At 38.7% G+C, this 25,363-nt stretch overlaps 5 protein-coding genes across 11 annotated transcripts; 1 reads left to right on the plus strand and 4 right to left on the minus strand.

Annotated features, from left to right (window-relative positions):
• Positions 1-244: 244 nt before the first annotated feature.
• On the minus strand, positions 245-3,164 carry LOC110413750 (serine/arginine-rich splicing factor RS31-like). Of its 3 annotated transcripts, none has more exons than XM_021424695.2 (6): positions 3,071-3,164; positions 2,767-2,914; positions 1,394-1,506; positions 1,054-1,283; positions 690-974; positions 245-547 (listed from the first exon to the last, which is right to left on the minus strand). In XM_021424695.2, exons 2-6 carry the CDS (start codon positions 2,870-2,872, stop codon positions 517-519), a joined length of 765 nt encoding a protein of 254 aa, XP_021280370.1. In that variant the 5' UTR covers positions 2,873-2,914; positions 3,071-3,164; the 3' UTR covers positions 245-516. The 3 variants fall into 3 exon arrangements, with proteins under 3 accessions (XP_021280370.1, XP_021280368.1, XP_021280369.1); XM_021424693.2 differs by having other exon boundaries at positions 245-550; XM_021424694.2 differs by having other exon boundaries at positions 245-550; positions 3,062-3,132.
• A 3,181-nt stretch (positions 3,165-6,345) lies between these two features.
• Positions 6,346-12,575, plus strand: ECA2 (ER-type Ca2+-ATPase 2). 4 transcript variants are annotated; one of them, XM_021424565.2, is made up of 8 exons: positions 6,346-6,555; positions 7,191-8,738; positions 8,828-8,949; positions 9,753-10,031; positions 10,127-10,510; positions 10,790-10,899; positions 10,975-11,203; positions 11,696-12,575. In XM_021424565.2, exons 2-8 carry the CDS (start codon positions 7,271-7,273, stop codon positions 12,257-12,259), a joined length of 3,156 nt encoding a protein of 1,051 aa, XP_021280240.1. In that variant the 5' UTR covers positions 6,346-6,555; positions 7,191-7,270; the 3' UTR covers positions 12,260-12,575. The 4 variants fall into 4 exon arrangements, with proteins under 4 accessions (XP_021280240.1, XP_021280239.1, XP_021280241.1 ...); XM_021424564.2 differs by having other exon boundaries at positions 6,347-6,675; XM_021424566.2 differs by lacking the exon at positions 6,346-6,555 and adding an exon at positions 6,730-7,049.
• Positions 12,576-12,830: 255 nt separating this feature from the next.
• Positions 12,831-14,867, minus strand: LOC110413208 (Pentatricopeptide repeat (PPR) superfamily protein). Its single transcript, XM_021423965.2, has 2 exons — positions 13,652-14,867; positions 12,831-13,542 (listed from the first exon to the last, which is right to left on the minus strand). Exons 1-2 carry the CDS (start codon positions 14,582-14,584, stop codon positions 12,952-12,954), a joined length of 1,524 nt encoding a protein of 507 aa, XP_021279640.1. The 5' UTR covers positions 14,585-14,867; the 3' UTR covers positions 12,831-12,951.
• A 134-nt stretch (positions 14,868-15,001) lies between these two features.
• LOC110413207 (U-box domain-containing protein 44-like) lies at positions 15,002-21,840 on the minus strand. Of its 2 annotated transcripts, XM_021423964.2 has the most exons (5): positions 21,475-21,840; positions 19,242-20,556; positions 18,403-18,706; positions 17,269-17,756; positions 15,002-16,519 (listed from the first exon to the last, which is right to left on the minus strand). In XM_021423964.2, exons 2-5 carry the CDS (start codon positions 20,469-20,471, stop codon positions 15,524-15,526), a joined length of 3,018 nt encoding a protein of 1,005 aa, XP_021279639.1. In that variant the 5' UTR covers positions 20,472-20,556; positions 21,475-21,840; the 3' UTR covers positions 15,002-15,523. The 2 variants fall into 2 exon arrangements, with proteins under 2 accessions (XP_021279639.1, XP_021279638.1); XM_021423963.2 differs by lacking the exon at positions 21,475-21,840 and having other exon boundaries at positions 19,242-20,610.
• An 890-nt stretch (positions 21,841-22,730) lies between these two features.
• LOC110413128 (Pentatricopeptide repeat (PPR-like) superfamily protein) lies at positions 22,731-25,326 on the minus strand. Its single transcript, XM_021423836.2, has one exon. The coding sequence runs from the start codon at positions 25,157-25,159 to the stop codon at positions 23,534-23,536; it is 1,626 nt and encodes a 541-aa protein (XP_021279511.1). The 5' UTR covers positions 25,160-25,326; the 3' UTR covers positions 22,731-23,533.
• Positions 25,327-25,363: the final 37 nt, after the last annotated feature.

A 25,363-nucleotide genomic window follows, 5' to 3' on the forward strand; every position in this document is an offset into this window, starting at 1 on the left:
ATGTTCATGAGGTATTTTATCACGACCTACGTATTAATTAAACCATTCACTTCATAATTCCACATAACCACAGAAACCTTTGGTTCCTTGTTGGTGATTTCTCAATCCTGATATTTGAAAATAAGTGACGATGTTAAAGGGCAAAGAAGTAACCGGCAAAGTCGAAGTCCTGTAAGAAATATCATCAGTCAGCCAAATTGCAGCAGACGATGTTAAAGGGCAAAGAAGTAACCGGCAAAGGTCATTTTAATCAGCAAAACTATCTATATTAACACGAAAAAGTGGCTCTGGACTCCATATCAAAGATCAGCACATAAATCCAAACTGTGACTGAATATTACAACCGAGTAATGACTGTAGTTTGACCTAGAATCCCCCAACTTAAGTACAATGGGAAAGAAAGAAAAAGGCTAGTTCATTCTTATACGAAGGGCACACGCAGCTAGGCAGAGAACCACAACGAAAATTTAGGACCCATATGTTGAACAAGTTTTTCCCCATCAATCTGACGGCCATCTAAGTGCGGGACCTTCGGGCAGGTGATTGGCTGCTAATTCAATGAACAGCAAGGATGGCATTAATTATGGAATAAAAAAAATAATTTGAACATGTCACAATAAGCTCACAAAACAAACTCCGGAAAAAGAGATAAAGAACCGGCAAGCAACAATAATGGCTATAATCACTACCTGCGATATCTGCCACTGCCATACTCAGGACTCCTGTGCCTCCCGTACTCAGGAGTCTTGCGCCTGTCATAAGCAGGACCATTATAGCGGTCATAAACAGGACTTCGAGCCCTACCGTAATCAGGGCTAGGTCGCCTGCGATATGCAGGACTTGGTGACCTCCCATATGGACTATCACCACGTCTACGATAACCAGAACCTCTTCTAGGGCTCTCATATCTGTCATCCCTCTCATCATCATCCCTTAAAGCATATTCAACAGACACAACCCTGTCCAGTAACTTGCTGTAAAGGCAAAAGATAGTATTTTAGGAGCAATACCATCTGACCATGAAATCAATGCAACAAACAAGTATATTACTACCTCCTTTGTGTAGCCTCGAGGGCTTTTGTAGCATCGTCTTGTGTTGCAAACTGCACGAATGCAAAGTTCCTCCTAATGCGAACATGAAGAACCTTCCCATATGGCTCAAAGTGCCTTAGTATATCTCGTTCCCTTGTACGAATTGGATCGAAGTTGATAACGAACAAAGTTTTAGTGGGCCTCTGATTTGTTGTAGACCTAGAACCATCCCGATGCCGACCACGTTCACCCTAATAAGAAAAAATTATTCACTTTAAATCAGAAATTATTGATTTCATTCCCATTAAAACTCAAAACCAGCAACTCTAGAAATGAGTAATTCAGACAAACAATTACACACCTTAGCCCACTCCACAGACAGTCGACGCCGGTCATAACCAAAAGGAATATTATCAAGTCCACGAATAGCATCTTCAGCATCACGCTCATCCTCAAAATAAACAAAAGCAAATCCTGCAAAATACACTGATATCAGGGGAAGAAATAACAATTTGTACCATTGTTGCTATACCCACACAGCTGGGGGTACATCAGCCAAATCACAGGATTTCTTTTCCCTGCAAGAATTAAGAAAAAAATACGACACCTGCACGTATGTGAAGGAAGGGCTGATACACATAAGGATGTAGAAGCGTTGCATGATGAACTAAATCAAGATGGTAGCATGTTAAAGGTTAAAATCCAAATTTTGAGGTCTGAGACATCATTGCAAAGCATGTTTCGCCATTCAGACAGCAGGAGTTCAGAAATGGAAGGCATGGCATGACAGAATTCAGAGATCCTCTATAGTCAGTGGTAGTAGGCATGGCATGACAGAATCCAGAGATCCTCTATAGTCAATGGTAGTAGGCATGACATGATAATTTGATAGGTCCCCACCAGCCAGTGAGGAGGGTGAGTAACATGATCGAGTGAAGAAAATGCAGGATGATGCCATCTGTGAGTGGCAGTAGAGCAGGCAGGCAGGAAATTTTCCATTGCAATAGAAGTTTTTTGCAGAGAAGTTGGCGAGCCCAGATAGAAGCTCATTTTCCCTTAGTAGTTCCTGCGTCAAAACAAACACTTAATATGGAGGTTTTCTCCAGTAAAATTGAAAATCTGCGGTTGCCATTTTAATTTCTTCCGGATGGTGTGATCAGATATACAGACCGCTATAGATGCTGTATATCAGACATCCAATTCCAACAAGGTAATTGCCCATTTAACAAATTTCGTTTATTCAAAAATCAACGTCACAAGCATCCTCCTGCGGACTGCTACTCATGAAATCACTCCCAACATTCCCCTCATTAGCTTCAAGGGTCAGTTAAGTTAAGACATCATTAAAGACAAGATATGGCACCGGCTCACAAGATGCTCAGCTGGCAGACAAAAAGGCAAAGCATAAAACTAGTAAACGAGTTGTTCTTTAGAGTGACAAAAAGCGAGAGAAAAAGGTAGAGATTGATGAAAAGGTAGCCACATGAAGGGAGAAGAAAGCCAAAAGAGTAGCTCCACCAGGGCATCAGTTATAAAAGAAACTCCATTGGAGTTAAGTGGGACGATGCACCAAAACATTAAAAATACGCATTTTAGATTCAGAAGGGATTCAACTCAATCAGCCCACAATCTAACATCAAAGCAGTAGCAAATTCATTTCGCTAATAGCACTAAAACTAAAATCCAACCAGGGCACATTCATTGTTCTTATAGTCATCGGAATATATAGTTTACCAGATTTCATGTCGACGCGCTCGATCCTCCCGTACTTTGAAAACAAACGCTCCAGCTCCGACTGCCGAGTCTCGTACTCAAAGTTCCCCACAAAAACAGGCCTCATTTTCCCCCCAAACAAAATTGCACCTTTATCCCCAATAGAAACCTAAAAACAAAGAAAGCCCAGAAATGCAATTATAAACCCTAGAATGAACATACAATGGGGACAGTTACTTGCGTTGTCCTTCGTTTTCTTTGGATCCAAACAGACGAGAGCCAAAGATACTTGGAGAAAAGAATCAAGGAAACGTACGGAGAGTACCTTGCTGAGTTGCGAGTAAAACCTCAGATGGAAAACCCTAGAGGAAAGAGAAAGAGTGTTTGGGATTTGGGTGCAAGGAAAAGTATATTGCCTATAAGGGCGTAATCCCACTTGTAGTGCCAAACAAAGCCCTACAAGCGTCAAGGGGCCGCTGTGATGGTAATTTTGGGCCGCTAGATTATTGCTCCATCCAGCGTGACACGGCATCATCCGTTAGATCGAAAAGGTCGTAGCTTAATTGGGTTTTAATGAATATCAAGGAGGGCCAGAATGGGCTGGCTTCTCAGATAAGATCCGCCCCATCTGAATGAGAAGTATTGGGCTCCAAGAAGAGAAGCGATCCTAAACAAGATGGACAAGACCGCATCTTTTCGATTTTACTTCTTTATAAACTCCTTGAAGGAGATTTAAATGGTATTAATTAATACTTATGAACATGTTTGGCTATTTCCTCCCTTTCCATTTTAATATCTTTTCTGTCATGTCATTTTCTGATTTTCTCTTTCGTGGCTTTTGTTTCCTTTGCCTTCTTTATAAGGGCACAAAATCGACAACCACTTACTTTTTTTGGAGATGTGAGAAAAAGGCTGGAAGCATTGATGCAAATTTTGAAATTTCCAATATTAATTTTATTTTATAAAGAGGAAATTCATTAAAAGAAGGAAAAAAAAAAAGGTCATTTCGGAAGAACCAATACTATTCTGTACAGCCCTGACCTCTATTTCTCCTCCTATAGCTCCTTCTGACTTAACTCCACTAGTACAAGTAAATTCCACCTATGGGATTTTGAGTGTACTATCAAAGGACAACAGCATAACAACTTTACTTATTTAATGTAATAAACCTAGAGAAGCCACACATTAACTTTATTTTTATTTTCTCCATGCTTTTGCTTTTCAAATTTAAGCATTACAATAAAGTGTCTGGTCTTTGAGGTACAATATAATGAAATGTGAACTCATGAAGAAGTTGATTACGGTGATTTTCTCAGACATAGTAAAGAAAACATCCCCCACATGTCGTCTAGCTTAGAATTACTGCTCAAGACCGACCTACACGGGCTATTCAGTGAGTGGATAAAGTCTCTGCTTTTTTTTTCCTATAGTTCTTGTTGTGAAAACTTAAATGTGTATTAATATGCCATGAGACGCATTCGGGAAATAAAGGGAATTTCTCGCACAATGTGATAGCATCTCCGGGCAATCCAAGGACCACAGCTATTTACGAGCACGTAGATCACAGCTGGCTGCACAATTGCACTCTTAGGCCTTAGCTGTCGAATTTGGAAGACAAAATCCAAAGTGCAAGACAATGGACAGAAGAAGTAGAAAGGGAAAGAATGGAGATGTTGGTTTTGTCCGTTGAAAGAGACAAAGATTATATGCTGCCGCTTGGTAGTGATTTGGGTCAGCTTTGATACATTTTGGCTTTCGCAGGCACAAGCCTGTGTGAAAGCATAGTTAAAAATATTGAAGTCAAAAGTGGGTTATTGGTTGATTCACTGAAATGCAAAGGAATATACGTGATGGGAAAAACAAGAGATTCATTAATGCATACAGGTTTAAAGAAGAGCAGATGGGCAAGAGAAGGAATTGTCTTTGCATTGGATTCCCACACACTCCATTGTTGTACAGTCCATGATTGAGAAAGGTGGGCTTTTCTCATCCCGTCTCTTTCCAATGGTTAAACATGATACATTTCTCATGGGGTTGGTGCTTTTAGTAACAGCAAACCGATTCCTTTCTCTTGATATTTAATATAAAAAACAAAAAATAAGGAATCGTTTTCACGTGAAATTGTAAGTCGGCGATGTCAGTTTCTTGCCTTCCACTTTTTATTTTCGTCGAATTTGCCATAAGTATAGTTGCTCTGTTGGACTTGTAATTTTCTCCAATTAAATACTAATAAATTCGGACTTAGCTTGAATTTTCAGAAAGGTGGACAGAAGGAGAATGGGAAAAAGAAAGGAAAAAAAAAAATTTGGAGGAGGGGCTCCACTAAGAAGTAATGGGCAGAAAGCAGAAAAAATCTTTGTGAAATGAACACGATAATTAATTAAATAATCAATCCATCAAATGAAAGGCGTAACATAACGCATTGATTCGCATTGACCGAAATCATGTCATTATCAGTGGATCCTAGCGGCCAAAATGATAACACCTACCGGGGTGGCAGGTAAAACAAGGAAGTTTCCTGGAATATTGGTTCCCAAACAATAACCCAGAACATGCTAATCTGACGGACAATAAAGAAACATTGCAATCTGAGAGAGGACAATAATTTTAGAAAAACTTAAGAAGCTGACATACTACGTTCTGTCCCCATGGATTTTGTCGCCCTTTTGAAAAACTTTTGGTGAAAAAATTTTAATTATTTCTTTCAAATTTTTTAAACTTAAAATTTGGGGAACAGTGGAAAGTGAAGAAAAAAAAATTCAATCATGCAAGACAAATTTGGTGGATGAAAAGTTATAATGTGAGGCTACAACATTTTTTTGTATTTTTTTTTTTTTGGGATTTACCGACCAACCAAATAATTAATTAGGTCCCACTAAGATTATCTTCTTATAATAATATAAATGAAAACAAACAAATCTAAAGCCAAATTTCTTATCAAAATAATAGGAAAAACTCTAATAATTTTGAAAAAAATTTAAATAAAATATAATTATTTAAAAATTCAATAAAAAAAGTCAGCTCTTTAAATTTATATGTATAAATTAATTTTAGAAAACGTGTCTTAGACTTCGAAAGAAAAATAAGTAGATAGTGTTGAAAACAAAATCTTTATTGAAAATTGAAAATTTTGGTAAGATCCCGACGGCTTATTGTTTTTTTATTAAATAATTAATCAATTAAATACCATAAAAAGATAATGCTGATTTATAACTAGTATCCAAAGTCTTGCAACAACTTCCATATAGAAAGAATAATTTTGTACAACGACCACCTCAAACGAAGTTGTCTTCGGAGTGTCTGGTTCCAGACTAACCAAACCAAACTCTGTTGTTCGTTTAACTAATGTTCTTCCTTCTCATTTTTATCTTTGGTGTTTAATGGAACACCACGGATTTCTTGTGGGTTGTACGGTCACCGGATACGCCCGCATCAAGTCAACACAGAGACACACGACCCGTTAATAATAGTAAACGTCAAGGGCATTTTAGTAAAAAAGGAACAAACTTGTTGTGTGTGTGTGTGTGTGTGTGTGTTTTTTTTTTTTAATTTTTGAATGTTCGTTAACAGATAAAATAGAGGAATTTCAAAAGCAAATTCGAAAATGCAGTGAGTCACGCTCCCAGAAAAAGCAGAGCCATAGAAGATCAAAAGGCTGACCAAGAACAACTTCCTTTTACTTCTCTTTTCTTATATTAGAAGAGTTCTTTCTAGAGAGAACAACATAGAGTAAAGAGAACCAAAGAATTTTCTTTCTACTTTGCTTTGTCTCTAAGCCATCTCTCTTCTTGGCCTTAGTCTTATTCAAAGGTTTTATTTTTTTTCTTTTCTTTTTTCTTTATTGTTGTATACACATTGAAGTTTTCATATAAGAGGAAGTTTTCGAGTGTAATGGAGTTCAATCATTTCATGTCTGTTTTTGTTTTATAGGTACAGTTTTTTTAAACTCTAACACGATTTTCTTTTTTTTTGTTTGTCATATGGTTAACTACAGTTACAGTTTTTAAGGTTTTGTTGGCAGTTAATTGCCACTCTAAGCATTTTCTTTTCCTTTAGGGTTGTTGGGTTTTTGTTAAAACTGCTGCTTTTGTAATCCTTCTTTTCTGCGGGATCAGTTATTGTTATGGTGGCTAGTTCTTGGAGGTGGTTGGCTTCTTTATATTAAAGAAGAAGCAGAAAAAGAACGTAGCCTTTTGTTGTTGGGTAATTAGTAACCCTCATTTTTGTTATAATTCGATAACATTTCATATAAATGAAGGTAGTCAATGCAAGATTTCTGCTTCTGCTCTGTTTTTACACCAAAGGTTTTAATCTCTATGCATTTCTTACTTATTTTCGTGTTTAATTATGATGTTACAGGTGGAAACTTGGGAGATATATATTTTCTCTCTCTTTGTTATAACTTAATTTCAGTTCAAGCTTCATGTTTTTGATCTGTTTTGCAGGAATCTGATATGGGTTCAAGGGAATACTGAAGTAATTTTTACTTTGGGGTGATAATTTGGGCGCCAAGTTGAGGATTCAAATGGAGGAAAGACCATTCCCTGCGTGGTCATGGTCTGTTGAGCAGTGTTTGAAAGAGTACAATGTGAAACTAAACAAGGGTTTGAGTAGTTATGAGGTGGAAAACCAGCGTGAGAGGTACGGTTGGAATGAGCTCGTCAAAGAGAAAGGGAAGCCCCTATGGAGGCTTGTGTTAGAACAATTTGATGACATGCTGGTAAAGATACTTATGGTTGCAGCTTTTATATCTTTTATTCTAGCTTATATGCATGGAAGTGAATCTGATGAGTCTGGGCTTGAGGCTTATGTGGAGCCTTTTGTGATAGTATTGATTTTAGTCCTTAATGCCATTGTTGGAGTATGGCAAGAGACCAATGCCGAGAAGGCACTTGAGGCCCTTAAGGAGATGCAATGTGAATCTGGAAGAGTTTTAAGAGATGGGTTCCTTGTACCAGACCTGCCAGCCCGGGAGCTTGTCCCTGGGGACGTCGTGGAATTGCAGGTTGGTGATAAAGTTCCTGCTGATATGAGAATAGCGGCTCTGAAAACCTCAACTTTGAGATTAGAGCAGAGTGCACTGACTGGAGAGGCAGTGCCTGTTCTGAAAGGTAGTAGTCCTATATTCCCGGAAGAATGTGAGTTGCAGGCAAAAGAAAATATGGTTTTTGCAGGTACGACTGTGGTGAATGGTAGCTGTGTCTGTATTGTTGTTTGCACTGGAATGAACACTGAGATTGGGAAAATACAGAAGCAAATACACGAGGCCTCTTTGGAAGAGAGTGACACGCCTTTGAAGAAGAAGTTGGATGAATTTGGGAGCAGGCTTACAACTGCAATTGGGGTTGTTTGTCTTGTTGTGTGGCTTATCAATTACAAAAACTTCCTCTCTTGGGATATGGTAGATGGATGGCCTGCAAATGTCCGGTTCTCTTTTGAGAAATGCACCTACTATTTCAAGATAGCTGTTGCCCTTGCTGTAGCCGCGATTCCTGAAGGCCTCCCTGCTGTAATAACAACATGTTTAGCTCTTGGTACAAGGAAAATGGCTCAGAAGAATGCAATTGTACGGAAGCTTCCTAGTGTTGAAACATTAGGATGCACAACTGTGATCTGTTCAGACAAAACTGGGACTTTGACCACAAATCAAATGTCTGTTGCGGAATTCTTTACCTTGGGTGGGAGAACCACTACTTGTCGTATTTTCCATGTTGAAGGCACAACTTATGATCCTAAGGATGGTGGAATTGTTGATTGGACTTGCTACAATATGGATGCTAACTTACAAGTTATGGCAGAAATATGTGCAGTTTGCAATGATGCTGGGATTTTCAGTGATGGTCGCCTTTTTCGAGCTACAGGTTTGCCCACAGAAGCAGCTTTGAAGGTTTTGGTTGAAAAGATGGGAGTTCCAGATGCCAAGATGAGGAACAAAATTCGTGACATACAGCTTGTTGCAAACTATTTGATTGACCGAAGCACAGTTAAATTAGGTTAGCTCAAAGTTTTCTAGTTCTATGTACATCACATGTCAGGCAGTTATGATGCAGTTCTTTGATTTATGATATATGGAAAAATGTAGGCTGCTGCGAGTGGTGGACCAAAAGATCAAAAAGGCTTGCAACATTGGAATTTGATCGCGTACGAAAGTCTATGAGCATTATTGTCAGAGAGTCTACTGGGCACAATCGACTCCTTGTCAAGGTGACTGTCATTTTCCTTTTGCTGGTTCAAATCTTTGTCCTAGCTTTCATTAATCTTCATATGTTGTTTACAATTTATTATGCTGCTGATGGTTAAAAGGATCACATAATTATGAATACACCTCTCTCATATATTTAGATTTAACTTCCCCGAGTTGAAATTAGCAGTTAGTTTAAACTTGGAACTTAAATGGATTTGAAATGATAAACATAATAGACATATATTTGTATACTGGTAAAATGCTTATGAGTGTGAAACAGCAGAAAGGCAATAAAGTAGTTTGTAAGGGTTCTATATTTTATTTTTTCTCCATTCCAATGCTGGCAGAACTTACAAAGCATTGGCAAATGATGCTTGACTGAATTGTTGTAAGAGTTGAAACATGACAGAGTTGGCATTTCTGGTGTTTGTTTTGTTTAAACTTGCCAAACTCTTGAATCATTATATTTCCTAAATGTCAAAATGTCCTTTGCTGCTCTGGACAATTATTAAGCTCTATATAGTTTTGAATGATAGAACACCCCTGAAGGAGAATAACATGACAGACTTAACAATTTTTGTGTGTAAGAAAGATTTGCAAGAACTGGAAATGCAACTTGAGGATATTGTAAGATTGTTGTCATTTTTCCGATCTTCTGAATATATTTCAGAGTTTGGTTTTGTTACGTATATTGCTCTGTTTGCAGTTGCTACTCTGCCCTGTCAACTATTATTAATTTTTCAGATTCATTATTTTTAATATTATAAATGATTTATTATGCCCTTACTTCTTTAATCGTTAAATTAATGTGTGTTATCTGTAGGGTGCTGTGGAGAGTTTACTGGAACGTAGTACACATGTGCAACTTGCAGATGGATCTCTTGTTCCAATGGATGAACCTTGTAGGCAATTATTGCTTTCAAGACATTCAGATATGAGTTCAAAGGGATTGCGATGCTTAGGATTGGCATATAAGGATGAACTGGGAGAATTTTCAGATTACCATTCTGAGAATCATCCTGCTCATAAGAAATTGCTTGATCCAGCTTGCTATTCTTCCATTGAAAGTGACTTGATTTTTGTAGGAGTTGTTGGTCTCAGGGTAAGCATATGTAACAGCTTTTGTCATTCATGTTAGTTAATAAATTGTCAAGTTAATGATTTCCAGATATTTAATTTGCCATATCCATCTGATAGGACCCTCCACGAGATGAAGTTCACACAGCAATTGAAGATTGTAAAGGAGCAGGGATTAAAGTTATGGTGATAACTGGGGATAATAAATCCACAGCTGAGGCTATCTGTCTTGAAATTAAATTGTTTTCTGATAGAGAGGATCTTAGAGGGAAAAGTTTTACTGGTACAGAATTCATGGCTCTCTCCCCTTCGCAACAAATTGAAACTTTGTCAAAACCTGGGGGGAAGGTGTTCTCTCGTGCTGAGCCTAGGCATAAGCAAGAAATTGTTAGGATGCTAAAGGAGATGGGGGAAATTGTTGCAATGACTGGAGATGGTGTGAATGATGCACCTGCCCTCAAACTGGCTGACATTGGAATTGCTATGGGCATAACAGGAACTGAGGTAACATATCACCTTGATTCAGTTGGTTGAAAAATAGAATCTTAATTCTTGTGGTCTTCATGTGAGTCTGCGTAGACCAAACTATATGATTGTTTGGGCATTTCCTATCACTTGACATAAATTTGTACCATTTGTTGGAACTAATAGTTTCAAGTTCTTCCCAACTAATGACCATTAAATAAGTCCTTTCTTCTTCAGAAAGAAAATGAGAGAGATAAAATGATGTCAGTCCTGCCTAAAACCTTTGAGACTCAATATGCTCAGTGCTCAATTTTCCAGGTTGCAAAAGAAGCTTCTGATATGGTTTTGGCAAATGACAACTTTAGCACCATTGTTTCAGCTGTTGCTGAGGGTCGCTCAATTTATAATAACATGAAAGCTTTTATAAGGTATGTTAATTAGCTCTATTATGTTCCTCTCAGCAATTAAGATATGCCTTATTTATTCATTTCCTAAATCTACAGATACATGATATCATCCAACGTTGGAGAAGTAATATCCATATTCTTGACTGCTGCTCTGGGATTACCAGAATGTATGATACCCGTGCAACTTTTATGGGTGAATTTGGTTACTGATGGTCCTCCTGCGACAGCTCTTGGGTTTAATCCACCAGATGTTGGCATAATGCAGAAACCACCCCGTAGAAGTGATGATGCTCTCATTAATTCCTGGGTTCTCTTCCGTTACTTGGTTAGTGTTGTTCAGCACTCATTATCTCCCCCTTGAACTTTTTTATGGCATACTTTACTATAGTTTGTGCCTACTAATATTATTTTATACTATCTAGGCAAGGCAAGGTTCTGCATTTCTAAAATGGTTAAGTGATCATGCTTCCTGACTATGATAATATTTTTCATCTTGCATATTCAAATTTTCTCAAGATTTTTTCCCCAATTAGATCCCCCCCTCTCATTCTGATAGCATCACAAGAGTTCAATAAATAGCATTTTCTTCCTTCTTGGAACAGTCTTCTCATGTCGTACCAGTTAGTACACATTCATTGCGGTATTGGTGATAGTATTATTGGTTTTTGTAACATTATCAAGAGTAACAGAAACTATTCACAATTTTGATGTGTAATGCGAAAGATGAATATGTGTATCCATGAACCTGTGCTTTTGTTATGAAGCCGAAGCAAGAAAGAACTGAAATGGACTAGTGTTTACATTTGTTTAATTACAGATAATAGGTTCTTACGTGGGTATAGCAACTGTTGGCATCTTCATCTTGTGGTACACTCAGGCTTCCTTTATGGGTATCAATCTTGTGAGTGATGGGCACACACTAGTTGAATTGTCTCAGCTTCGGAACTGGGGAGAGTGCTCTACATGGTCAAATTTTTCTGCAGCTCCATATATGGTTGGTGGAGGTCACCTGATCACTTTTTCAAACCCATGTGACTACTTCACCATTGGTAAAGTGAAGGCAATGACTCTGTCACTGTCTGTATTAGTAGCAATCGAAATGTTCAATTCTCTGAATGCGCTTTCTGAAGACAGCAGCCTGCTTACAATGCCACCTTGGAGAAACCCTTGGCTTTTGGTTGCCATGTCAGTCTCATTTGGACTTCATTGCCTGATACTCTACGTTCCAATCTTGGCAAATACGTTTGGTGTCGTCCCTTTGAGTCTGAATGAGTGGCTTTTGGTAATTTTGGTCTCTATACCTGTGATACTTATTGATGAGATTCTTAAATTTGTGGGAAGGAGTCAAAGATATAGAGTAAAGAAGGAGAAGACGGCATAAAACAGCACCAGGTTTACTGGTGGGTCAAGAGATTTTTCAGGAGATAACTACTGACAGAGAGGAAGAAATACTGGCGACTACATTAATTTGTTTCCTTGGCTCAATTTTTTTCTTTCGCCAAACATACCTTGTTTTATCGTCTAAAAGAAACACTTTAGGCAAGTTTATTCATTAAAATTTAACATAATGATACATTTTAACTCCCCTGACATGTATTCTTTCAAGGGTGCCTTCCTTTTTCAGAGACTACCTGAAGAACATTGAGCTCATAGCATGAGTTCCTTATATTGCAATGGATTCAATGAATTGAATGTTTGATGCTCTTATCTATTTAAAAAACTTTCAAGCGTAGCAAAGTTTTACAGATAATGGATAATCAGTGCTTGTTAGTTGATACCCTTTTAAGCTCCAGCTTTGTATCCTAACCATGGCCTAATTTTGGAGGTTAAGTTCATAAAGCTTCAGATAGTGGGAGCATGATTTATGGTCAAGTTCTTACAATTGCCATCTTTCTATTTCTTCTAATTTTATTATTGTGCCTGCATTTTCCTCTTTCAGGCAGGAGGATTTGTCCTGTTTGGTCGCAATTCTTCCATCACATAGTTACATTTTTCAGAACAAGTTATAGTAGTGTAGTTCATCCTATTGGGCACATTGGCTGAAACATTTAGATCTGCTCCATTATAAATAAATCAAAGTTCGGATTCAGAGTCCATTAATTTGTCTTGTAACTTCATCACTCTCGAGACTTGATCTAAAATTTGGTATATTTCATCACATCTGGGATGCGATTTATCCTCCACAATAAACTTATGCATTCCACCCCCCACTTCAATGAAACTATATCCAACTGCCTTTGTAATTTGGCCACCTTTCATCAACTTCCTTAGCTTCGCAACCCCATCCCACCAGCCCGAGGATGCATATATATTGGAAAGAATAACATAGTTTCCCGCATTCCATGGTTCTAGCTGAAAGAGAGACTGAGCTGCTTTCTCTGCTAGTTCAACATTGTTATGGAAGCTGCAAGCTCCTAGAAGAGCTCCCCAAACCACTGCATCAGGTCTCATAGGCATACTTTTTATAAGATCATAAGCTTCCTGCAATGCTCCAGACCGACCTAGGAGGTCAACCATGCATCCGTAGTGTTCCAGCTTGGGACTAATATGATACTTCTTCCCCATTGATTCGAAAAGTTCTCGTCCTTTCGCCACCAATCCACCATGTGTGCACGCCAAGAGAACTCCCACAAATGTAACATCATCTGGTGCGGTTCCTTCTTGCTGTTACCATCAATGAAATTACAAACATAAAAAGAAGAAATGAAATAGGAAACTGAGACCTTTTTCAGAAAAAATTTGAACAGTATAGCTTATTCAAGGAACTGCTCACCAGCATTTGATCATAATAATCGAAAGCCTCAATACAATTTCCATGAAGAGCCAAACCCATGATCATTGAATTCCAAACGCACAAATTTCTCCTCTTGCCGATCTCATCAAACACCAGCTTCGCCACCTCAATTTTACCACACCTTGCATACATTTCCAGCACAGTATTGCTCACATACAAATCCTCAAACAATCCATTCTCTCTTGCATATGTTTCAATCCTTTGTCCAACCTCCAATGCTCCAAGATTTGCACATGCTGGAAGCACGCTAGCAATAGTCACTCCATTCGGTTTAACCCCCGTCTCTTTCTCCATCCCTAAAAACATGTCTAAGGCTTTCGAATACTGCCCATTCTGGGAGTACCCAGATATCAAGGTGGTCCATGAAACCACATTCTTCTCAGGCATCGATTTAAATAATTCGAAGGCTTCCTTCATATCCCCGCACCTCGAGTACCCGGAAATTAATGCGTTCCAAGTGGGCAAGTTTCTAACACGCATTTCATCGAACACTTTCCGAGCCAACGGTAGCATACGTAGTTTAGCGTACATGTCAAGCAAAGCCGTTAAGGCATAGCAATCAAGACCAAACCCAGATTTGACGAACTGGGTATGAAGGATTTGGCCGTGAAGAAGGGAGGGAAGTGAAGCACACGCAGGGAAAAGGAAGATGAACGAGTGTTCGTTGGGGGAACAGTTGTTGAGGCACATTTGGGAGTAGAGAGTGAGGCATTGGTGGGATTGGTTGATTGAGGAGTAGGCTTGGATGAGTTTGTTGTAGAGAAAGACAGTTTTCTGTGGAATGAGGTTGAAGAGCTTGTGGGCATAAGGGATGTTTGGGGTTTGGAGGATTTGGATGATGAGAAGCTGAGTTTGGTTTTGTTCCATGCCATTTTTCAGAGTGTAGGCAAGGGATTGTTTCAGTTGGTTCATGACATCTTCCAGAACTAGGTTAACCTGTTATATGTTGGCTCAGAGCAGAAAGGGTGTAATAATGAAACGCAATGCTACTTCCTCATAGAAGAATCAAAAGAACAAACTGTTGCGAATAACCGAAAACCTGGTGTTTTTATGCTTATAGAAAAAGAAATTGGATTCAAGCTGAAACTACTACTAGTTTAACTTTTGCTGCATGCTAGAAATGGAAGTCATTGGTTTCATCTTTCAGATTTCCATCTGTCACGTACAGACGCATTCTCCTCATTTACACTTGGTTACTAAGCTGATGAATTCAAGAGTATCTCGTTCTAAATTTTCTCAACTTTATCATCGAATACAGCAGAATCACAGAAGCTATAGGTAAAGCAACGACTTGGGCGATGAAAGAATGGAAAGGAGAATCAGAGAACATACATGAAAAAGAATTCAATTTCCTAGAAAATATCAATATGCCTAGCTATCTCGCAAGTGGTATGCTAACAAGATTTCCTTTACAGACCGAACAAACCAATTGTCAAATGGACTTCAACTGTACAGACCGAACAAATCCCATGGCATCTAATATGAGCCACTTGTCAATCTCTTCCCTGCAATGGTTCTCTTTATAGCAAATCACTAATTTGATTTCTATCACCTTGGATTCAAGGTGCTGCTACTCGAGCAGTGACAAGCAACAGCATAAACAGATACACCCCCGCCCACAACAACATAGGTGGTTTTATGGTTCTTGCTTAGGTTGCGAGGTGAATTAGTCAGCAGGCCTTTATTATTGAGAAGAAAGGCATGTTCTATTCTGCTTAGAAACATAGAGGTTTGAGCCTGAGGATGTGCACCAGCTTTACCATTCTTGCAAAATAAAAGCATCGAGGTGAGTTCTGTGTGGGTCATTATCTCCTCAGATATGATTCAAGAAAGTCAAAGCCATTGAATTCTCTAGAAATAAGAAGACTGGTCATGAAGCACATTCAAGTGAGCAAGTATTCTGGCTGAAAGGGACTTCATGCTACTATTGCCTCGCTGTGTTAAATCCACTAGAGGCATCTGAGCGGAGGGACCATACTTCTGTTTGAACTCAGGCAGCCGGAAAATCCTTTCCAAAGCATGTAGAGCTTTTTCCTGCAGTCTGAGGGAAGGTGAACTAAGAAATTTTATCATTGGTGTTATTGCATTTGCTTCTGCTAGCACCTTAATACCACTTTGCAGTCTTTCACCTTCAATTAAAGTCAACAGTGCATCTAAAGAAGCTTCACACACTCCTGGATCTGATTCTTCAAGAACCATTACAAGGGGTCTCACTGCTTCAGCTTCTACAAGACAAAATGATGATTCAACAGAACAAATTCCTCCATGAACCTGGCAACCAGTCTCTGGTGGAGCTGAAAAGCACCAGAATCCCTTGTGCTTTGGTATTGGCTGGCTCAGCTCAAGCGAACTCAGGGAAAAACGAGACAGAGAAGTGGCTGCATGGTTTTTGGTCAAGGTGGTCCCAAAATACAAGAAGTGAACTAAAATGGGGATAACACCAGCTTCAGCTGCTCTCTTTTGCCATTCCAGATTTGTTGGAGCAGTAAAACGACTGATGGCTCCAACAGCATTTTCCACTAACTGACTTCTATGGGAATCATTCTGCCTGCCATTGCAAAGAAGCTGAAAAATTATTGGAATTGCACCAGCATCCACAAGCCATTGAGTGATCTGAGCATTTTCTGGAAGGTTAGAAATAATGCCCACAGCAGAAGCAACTTCTTCCTCATCATTAGAAGACTGGATGATCCTAAGTAGAGTCTCAAGGCATCTCTGATGCACATGCTCCAGGATAGTGGCTTCATCACCATCATTTACCAAGCAACAGAAAAGCTTCACAGCATTTGGCCGTACATTTTCAATATCACGCTCACATAACTGGACTAATACTTGGATGGCTGAGCACTGTTAATGTCATAAATCAGTTGGAGTTGAAATGATATCCAGCAAAACAATTACATAGATAAGTCAAATCCAGAGAAATATGCATTTGACTGGAGAAATATGAGTAGGCATACAAACATAAAAAAAGAAGAGGTTTGCGGGTGGGGTACAATAACAGCACGCTCAAATAATAAAAGAAGAGAGGAAAAGAAAGAGAAATATGTCCATGCAAATTTAAAATGTAAAAAAAAAAAAATCAAGATGGTGCTTGTTTTACATATGAATTCAGAATTTCAAGATACTTTGAAAAGGTTAATCTCTATAAATAATTCAACCCATTCAGAAGCCAGAATTCAAGGAATCACTAAAAGCAATAACTACCAACACCCTAGATAAAGCAAGAAGATGTCTTTGCAGTAAAAGAAAACAAAGGGAGCTAGAACTTTGCTCCCTATAGCTAATTCATATAAGCAACCTAACTTCTGCATTAGGCATTGAGCAATCAGTTGAAAGGAGGCTAAGCCTGGGCATCATAGACAAGTTATGGAAGTTTCCTAGGTGTAGCTTGTTTAAGGGATCATTGTTGTTCACAATTATTTCAACCTCTACTTTAATACAGCCACCTTTGTTATTTTTCTCCCAAGAGCAATTTTTTTTTTTTTTTGAAAAGCCTCCCAAGAGCAAATTAACTTATTTAAAATTGTTTCTTAGAAGAAATACATTCCAGCACAAAAGAGCAGAGTAACATCATTCTCCAAAAAGATGTATACCTGTGTCAGCTTGGTCTTGATATTTGCTGCAAAGGGGGATTGGCACAATGCTTGGAAGATCTGAAGGATGTTTTGTTGGACTTCTGGCCCCGTCAGGTTAATCAAAGAGAATAGCATGAAAATATCCTCATCTGATTCCAATAATGAAACCGGCGTCTCTTTGGATTCTTGTGACATAGTGGATACTGCAAGGTGCTTTATCGTTGCAGCAACCTGTTCTCGTAAGGATGGGGATGGTGAACTGATGCGAAGGAGGTCAACTAAAACACGTGCTGCACCTTTTTTGATCATCTGCAAGCCATTTTCTGGTACACTTGAGAGGTTTCGAAGAGCTTTAACAGCTACACTTTTCATCTGAATACCATCTTGAGAGATCCAGTCAAGAAGTGGATCCAATGCACCTCCTTCTAGCAATACAACTTTATTATGGTCAGTCAACTCCATTTCAGCCAAAGTTGTTGCCATGACCAGTTTTACATCTTCTGGTCCTGCAGAGATTTAGAAACACTTCAGTAAGTGTTTCTCAAATAATGCCAAAAACAATTGAGACATTGCAATTTGATGCACAATACCAATTTGTACCAAAGGCTGAATGTGGAAGGAAATAGGGACAATATATACACCTAACCGCAGCCACATAAACCACTTCTGCGGCTCTACTAGAAATGTTGAAATTGTTTATATTTGAAGAAGTGGGTACAACTAAAGTAATAAAATAAGAATCTCTTTAAAGTTGAATCACTGCCAAGAAAACTATACAAACAAGGACATCCAGACCTCCTCATCTGTATGTTACATGATTATCTTTAGGCGGAACCATGCACCAATATTGAGATTAAGAAAATGCTGGATGTTAACATTAAGTATAATATGGCCTATAATTTCAATTAATTGAAGTACAAGTTGATTAATCATAGTGCACTAATGAGCCAACTTTTCAAGGATAACCTGGGTTTTTTAGATACTTTATCTGGTCAAAATGCTCTCTGAAAATGCAGTCTCTTGATTCTTCGAAAATATGCTTCATACAACATGATTATAGGATGAACTTGTCAAGTGCTCAGGTTGGGATGGAAGAGGAAATATGAATATCCTATTGAGAACTTAAAAGCTCATCAAGTTTGAGGCATGAACCTGTAGATAGACACTGAAGCAAATGTTTAAAATAATTTGCCCTTGCCATCTGTATGATATTCTGATCAGAAAATGAAAGATTCTCCAATATTTCCTCTGCATCTCTAGCAGCTTGAATGTCATCACCATTTGCCATTGTCACCAACAGAAGAATGCAACCCTGAACCTTGCCAATGCTGTCTCGTAACAAATTATATTTTGATAGCTCCAAAAGTAATGCCACTGCTAACCTCCTTTCATCAATACGACGCCCCAGGGATCGAACTACAGATTCAATCGCATTATCAACTTTTGCCACTCTATCCTGCAAGATATTTCAATTTTTGGGTAGAAAACATGTGAGAAACATATATGCAACTCTTGGTTAGCATGAATCCAAATTTATGCAAGGCACCTGCAAGTAATCCTGCTCCGGTTAAAGAAGACGGTAAATCAGCATGAGTAACCTATACCAATGGTAGGCAGAACAGATTTGTAATATGGGATACTGAGATGAATGTGATCCCAGATATATACTTTAGTAGTCTACTCTTTCAAATATTCAACTCCTCTACTGTATCCTATAATTCAATAATCGTGACTGAAGCTCATTTTTATGAAGTGAAGTGAAACAAAACAAAATCCAACTCTAGGCGAAGATGAAAAGGTATATGAAATATAATTGTTTGTGCATGTTACGCAAACAACTGAATCTAATTCCTTACATGCCTGATCATGCATTTCACCACTACCTGTATCTCCAAGAAGATCCTTTTCAATATGATTAAAGATATCTAGTTGCAATTTACTCCAGAAAACTAAAAAACAGAATCAAAAGGATCCAGTTTCAGGTAGAGTACCTTTGCATCATCATTATCCTTCGTCAAAATGTGAAGCATGACAAGCACACGATTCCTTATGTCACGATTTTTTCCACCAAGAAGTTGAATAAGATCTGGTATATAGTTCTCCAATATTACCCACTCTCGGTGCAGGTCTCTTTCACAAAGATCCTTTAGCTGTCCTAGACAATGAAGCACTTCTTCCTCATTTCCGGATGTGAGATTGGGTTTCATGGAAGCAATTGTTATCATAGTGTTTCTGTCCTTCCACTCTTCTATTGACTGCCTCAGAGTTTTGTTAGGGCGTAGAATTGAAGTGTCTAGTGGGGTCATCGTCAGAGGGCATAAGTTGTTCCCCTCTTTAAACCACTTTTCTATGGCACTTCTCTCAAATGTCTGTCCTGAAGAAGTCTCCACTGGATCTACCATTACATCCCCAGTGATTGGACAATAAAATGATTGGAGAGGCTCCAGTGGTTGACTACCCAGAGATTTCCGCTTAGTGAAATACTTCATCTCTTTCTCTTTAGGAGAAGAAGCAGCATCTGCCCTTCCCAACAAAGCAATGATCTGATCCATTTGTATAGCTTCAGCCTTGTCCTTCCTAAGCCTGACATTTTCAATCTCACTTTTGAAATCTTCAAATTCCTTTTTTAAAGCAGACCTCTCAGTAGGTATCCCAACAGCCTCTGCAATGAGAACCAGCAAATTGTTCGCATAAGAACGATCAGCATTCCTCTCCTGTATGCCTGTCTCAATTTTCTCTAAGATCTCTTCTTCTCCTATAGCAGCCTTGAACTCAGCCTGCTGCATAGTGTCACAGAGATTTCCAATTTCTACAACTATACCTGAAGAAAGTTCTAAAGATGTCAATGGAAGGAGACTTAGTGCCCTGCTTATCTCTCTTGTGGTATCCTCTAGGCGCTTGACAATTCCACGGCTATTCATAAGGAGATATACTTTGCTTTTGGTACTGCATTCTAGAGTCAGTTGCTTTGCAGCTTTGATTTCTCGATTGAGAATCTGAATAGCACTGTTCAAGCTCTCAGAATTAGAAATATATTTTCTATTTAACTCTTTTAGAACTGGGACAATTCTCTCTAAGTAAGTTGCAAGTTCCTTGAAACTATCCTTCTTAAAGAGGACATCATTTGCAGCAACCACAGTCTCAAGAATGGCCTCTACAGTCTGAGAAAGGATCTCTGGAGCCGGAACAAATGAGGCACTAGTGACTATGTCTATTGCCATCACATCACAGCCCAATGAAATCTAAGAAGCATAATCCTTTTTTCCAATATGGTCAATGAGCCAACCAAATATGGCAAAAGCCTAGCTGCAAGATAGTGGTAGAAGCATTTTCATCCAAAAATAATGCTTCCATTTTTATTAAACAAAACACCTACAGGAAAATCAAAATTGAATAAGCCTCTCGGAGCTATTTGCTTAAAACTTCTAGACCACTATGCCGGATTAATAGCAAGACATATAAGTGAAGTTACGTGGAACATTGCCTCCCATAGATTGATTTACAGATAAGAGTAAAAAAAAAAATAAAGCAGCAAAGATAGCATACTAAAGGACCATTCTTTTTGCTGGCCCAAGTAAGAAGATAACAACAAAGCAGGTGGCCCTCCCCCATACAATAATCACCACAATCCCATTAAAAAGATCAAAGACACGTTAAACTTTCTGTTTGGTTGCCAAGAAAACACAAGTGAAGACATAAAATCAATTTATTTTCTCATAACAAAAGACTGAGCTTTTTTTTTTTTTCTCTCTCCTTTATCAAAATAATTAAGGTTCGTCTCACCCGATTTCCATAAATTAAAAAAGTTCAAGTCAAACTTGTTTTCTCAAGCAGTAGATCTTGAAAGGCTACAACAAAAGAATTTCAGTTCTCTTTCATTCCTTACATTTTCTAGGCAACCAAACACAAGTTAGCAGAATAGTCCGAGGGGGAAACTAAATAGAAAGCAACAAATGCATCATTGTACATGGGACTTCAAACTGAAAATAAAAAAACAAATAAAGAAAAAAGTATGAAAATGAACCAACTCAAGTAGAAATTCAAAGAAAATGAGATCTTGAAAATAAAAATCAACTTTAAATATCTTTTTCTTCAAAATTGAACCTTCAAAGAGCAATTCGGAGAACTCAAATCATAATACTTATCTACTTGAAGCACAAGCGACGACCCACATAGTCAACCAGCTAGAAAAGCTGAATTACAAGAGAGAGAGAGAGAGAGGACCTGAAATATAAATTAATGTTGAAGAAAGAATCCACGAACCCACAGCTACAGATTACTTCAAAAGAGGACTTTTGAAGGAAAATTTCCCGGAAAGGTGGCGATCGGGTCACTGGGAGGAGACTCCAGCCGCCGGACAAGAGAGCTCCCCACTTAAAAATACATTTAAAAAAAAAAAGAAAAGAAGAACTTCTTCTCTTAGCTCGTTTCTGTTTTAATTATCTTTCCCAGATGATACTACTGGGTAATTTGCTGCGCCCACTGTTCTCTGGAAAAGTGGAGGAGAGTCTCTTGTTCTCACGGCTCATGAAAGTCTTGTTAATGCTGCCCTGTTGTGTTCCAAGGCTCGGTCTTCACTTTTTGTTTATTTCTTGCTTTGACCTGGAAAATGGACTTTTAAAATAAGTTCCACTGGTTAAATTATTACTGATTACGTCCTACCTTCTAAACTACGGTGTCCTTTTTCTAACATTATAGCCTCAGCTGGGCATTTGTATGTAAATGGAAAATCAAAAACAAAACTCAAAACAATGACACAGGAGGGAAGCTCAGCCTTTTGGAAACCAATTCCCATTGGAGTTTACTGAATTTAAGCCAAAAGAAATGTAACCCAACAAATTACATGCGATAAATACGAAAGTTGATGGAAATGTAAAGGCCTACATTTCAACTCAAAAATGCCTTTGAGACGTTTTTAAACGACTTGGGTTCTCTATAAATGGGAAAAGAAGTCAGCATTTCAGGAAGCATTCCCATTTTGCAGAGAACGTGAAAAGATGAGTTCATGCAAAGCATGTCATGGAGGAAGGAACCAGATTAATGCCTTTTTCTATATAACAAATGTCTCATGATTTACGTGTGTTTTGTCTAATTCTTTTGTATTAGACCTTTTTTTTCGAATTTAAATATATATATTTGAAGCCCTCTTACCATTGACTATGATCATATAACTACTTGTTGAGCAGAGCTGCATAGAGATGTTTGAGAAACATGGTTTGAGTAAAACCGCATGATTTTTCATGTGATACGTTAGCTAGCCACTCGGCCAAAGACTATCAAAGGCTAGACTTTTGATAATCCCCTTTAGAATAAGAACGTCAATGGTCACCTTCATAACAACAACTAGTCCAAAAACAAACGAAAGCTTAAAAGACCAATTCTTGATCTACAACTACAAGAGAGAGTTGGGCAATTAGAAATGTTTCCGCTGCTAAGTCCATCCAGCTGGATTTCATAAATAAATCAGGGCTGCTCCAATATAAATTAAAAAATTTTATTGCTTTATATATATTTCTTTTACATACTTTGCAATGTCAGGTTTGCATCAAAAGGTCTTATTAAAGATAATCTAGAATTAGTCATCAGTTGCAAACACTTACAGAGAAAATGTGGGTAGTAGTACAAACTAAAACTCTCAAAAATACAGCTTGTTAATGTTATCCACCAGCTGTCTTCGTTTGCAGGCAGCACCAAGGACTACAACATGACCAACGCAAGAGTTTTGGAAATTAAACTTTCAAAGTTGAATTACCAAGTCTTCATCCAAGGACCTATCCCCACACCACCGTCATGCCGGTAGTCAACATGCGAATCTGATCTCCCACATCCATGCAAGATCAACGTTATTGTTCTGTTATCAGTGTAAAAAGAGAAGCTTCTCAGCTGGAAAGTGATTGCAAACTTCAGGGTGCTAACTGTCAAAGCTGCTAGCTTAGAAAACTTCTATACCTACCGAGACAACTTGGTCACTTACAGCTCACTTTGCAATCATGGTAAAGACTTTAGTCCTTACTACAATTCAGTACTTTGCCAGAGAAAGTCAGATGAATTGGCTGAGGGAATCTCAAACAGCTTGTTCCCCAAGTTCTCATGATGACCTGTTTCATAGCCAGAGCTACAACCAATTCATGACAGAAATTGCAATTGTTGATAAGAGTCTGGTGTCACACTCCCCATTGTTGTCCCATCTCCCTTGAAATAACTATGTAGCCAAAGAAAAAGCTTATGACCCAGTTAAAGTCTGAACAACATTCCATATCAGAGATTCTTATTGAGGGTCCCTTTAGGTAACACTCTCCAGTAACAATTGATCAAGAACATCCACCCCACTATCCAGCTTGCCAACAATCTTGGTTACAAAAAGATCCCAAGAACTACTATCAACTCTCCCTCTTGACATAGCCAATGAAACAACCTTCCCAACTTCCCCTTCCTTTCCCATATCCTGAAGCCCCTCAATCAATACACTGTAAGTTAACTTATTTGGAAAACAACCATTATCCAACATTTCCTCCAGAATCCTAATCCCCTCCATCGAATTCCCCATCTTACAAAACCACTTAATCAACATATTGTACGTGAACACATTCGGATTACACCCTTTCTCCACCATATCATCCCACAACTTCCCTGCCTCATTCAATTCCCCTCTCTCACACATTCCGTTAATCAAAGTATTATAAGTCAACAAACTTGGAACGGAACCCTTCTCGAACTCATCAAACATTTTCCTAGCGTCCCAAACCTTCCCTTTCTTACAGAGCCAATGTATCAACGTACTCAATATTGCATTATCCGGCAAACAGTCATTCTTCAACATCTTCCTCCACAAGTAACAACCTTCCTCCACTTTGCCTTCTTCACACAAGACATCAATTACTTTACAACAAAGCGAAGAACAAGGGATATACTTTCTCTCAAGCATATCGTCAAACAAGTTAAGCGCCTCCCCAGACTTCTTCTCCTTACAGAAAGCCTCAATCATAACTCCATAAGTAACCTCATTCGGAACAACACCATTTTCCTCCATTTCATCCATCACTTTAACGGCTTCACTGAACTTCCCTAATCTACAATACCCATCCATTAAAACCGTATACGTCGTCGCATCAGGAACCCAGCCTCTATCCAATAACTCCCCAAAAACACTCTTTGCATTTTTCATATCGCCTCTCGCCACGTAACCACCGAGAATTGTCGTATAAGTAACCACATTAGGTACCATTCCCATCGAAGGCATTTCATCGAACACTTTATACGCAGCTTCGACGTCGTTTTTCTGACAAAGTGCTTTGATCAAAATATTGCAAGTAAAAACATTTGGTACAACGCTAAATTTTGTTTTGCTGTTTTTGAACATAATGTGAACCAAATCGTACCGTTTGTTTTGAACCAAAGCGTTTAACAAGGTATTTAAGGATCTAACGGATCGTTGGACGTTGAAATTTTCGATCCGTAAAAAGGTTTTTAGTGCTAACTTTGGGCGGGAAGCGAGGCCGTAATTGCGGATTACCGAGATGAAAAGATTTTCACCGCATTTGATTTGGGAATCTTGGAGCTGAGAGAGGAGGGATTCCATGGGCTCGAAGGCGCGTGCGCGAGAGAGTTTGTGGATGATGGAATGGTAGGTGTCGTAATTGTGGTAAAAGTTTGGGTGGAATTTTCCCGCGTAGAGGAATATTTGGAGGGCAAGATCGAGGTTTTGTTGACAGGTGATCATGGAGACGACGCGTTTTGGGTAGAGGCGTTGGGGCCAGGGTTTGATTGGGGATGTGACGGTGTAGTATTGGAGGAGTGGGGAAGAAGGATCTACATTGGAGAGGTCGACGGTGCTAAATGACCGGAAGGTGGCGACCGGACGGAGGAGTCCGATCCCTAATCGGTGGTGCAGTTGACAGCGACCCATCATGGCTGGGAGAAACAGAGCCCCCAGAGGAGCTTTGCGCAAGACGCTGAGACAGGTTAAACTTGGAATGAAGGACGGCGGTAATGTCAACTTTAATTTAAACTTGCAAAACGACGTCGAATCTGGCAAACTCGCTGCTAACCCTTGCTAGTTACTACCCTCGTATTTTATTACCTTCGATTTTAATCAATTTCTTTTTTTAATATA

The sequence above is a fragment of the Theobroma umbraticum genome, unplaced genomic scaffold (assembly GCF_002168275.2).
Source record: "Theobroma umbraticum cultivar Fairchild unplaced genomic scaffold, ASM216827v3 scaffold_4.1, whole genome shotgun sequence".
Lineage (NCBI taxonomy): Eukaryota > Viridiplantae > Streptophyta > Magnoliopsida > Malvales > Malvaceae > Theobroma > Theobroma umbraticum.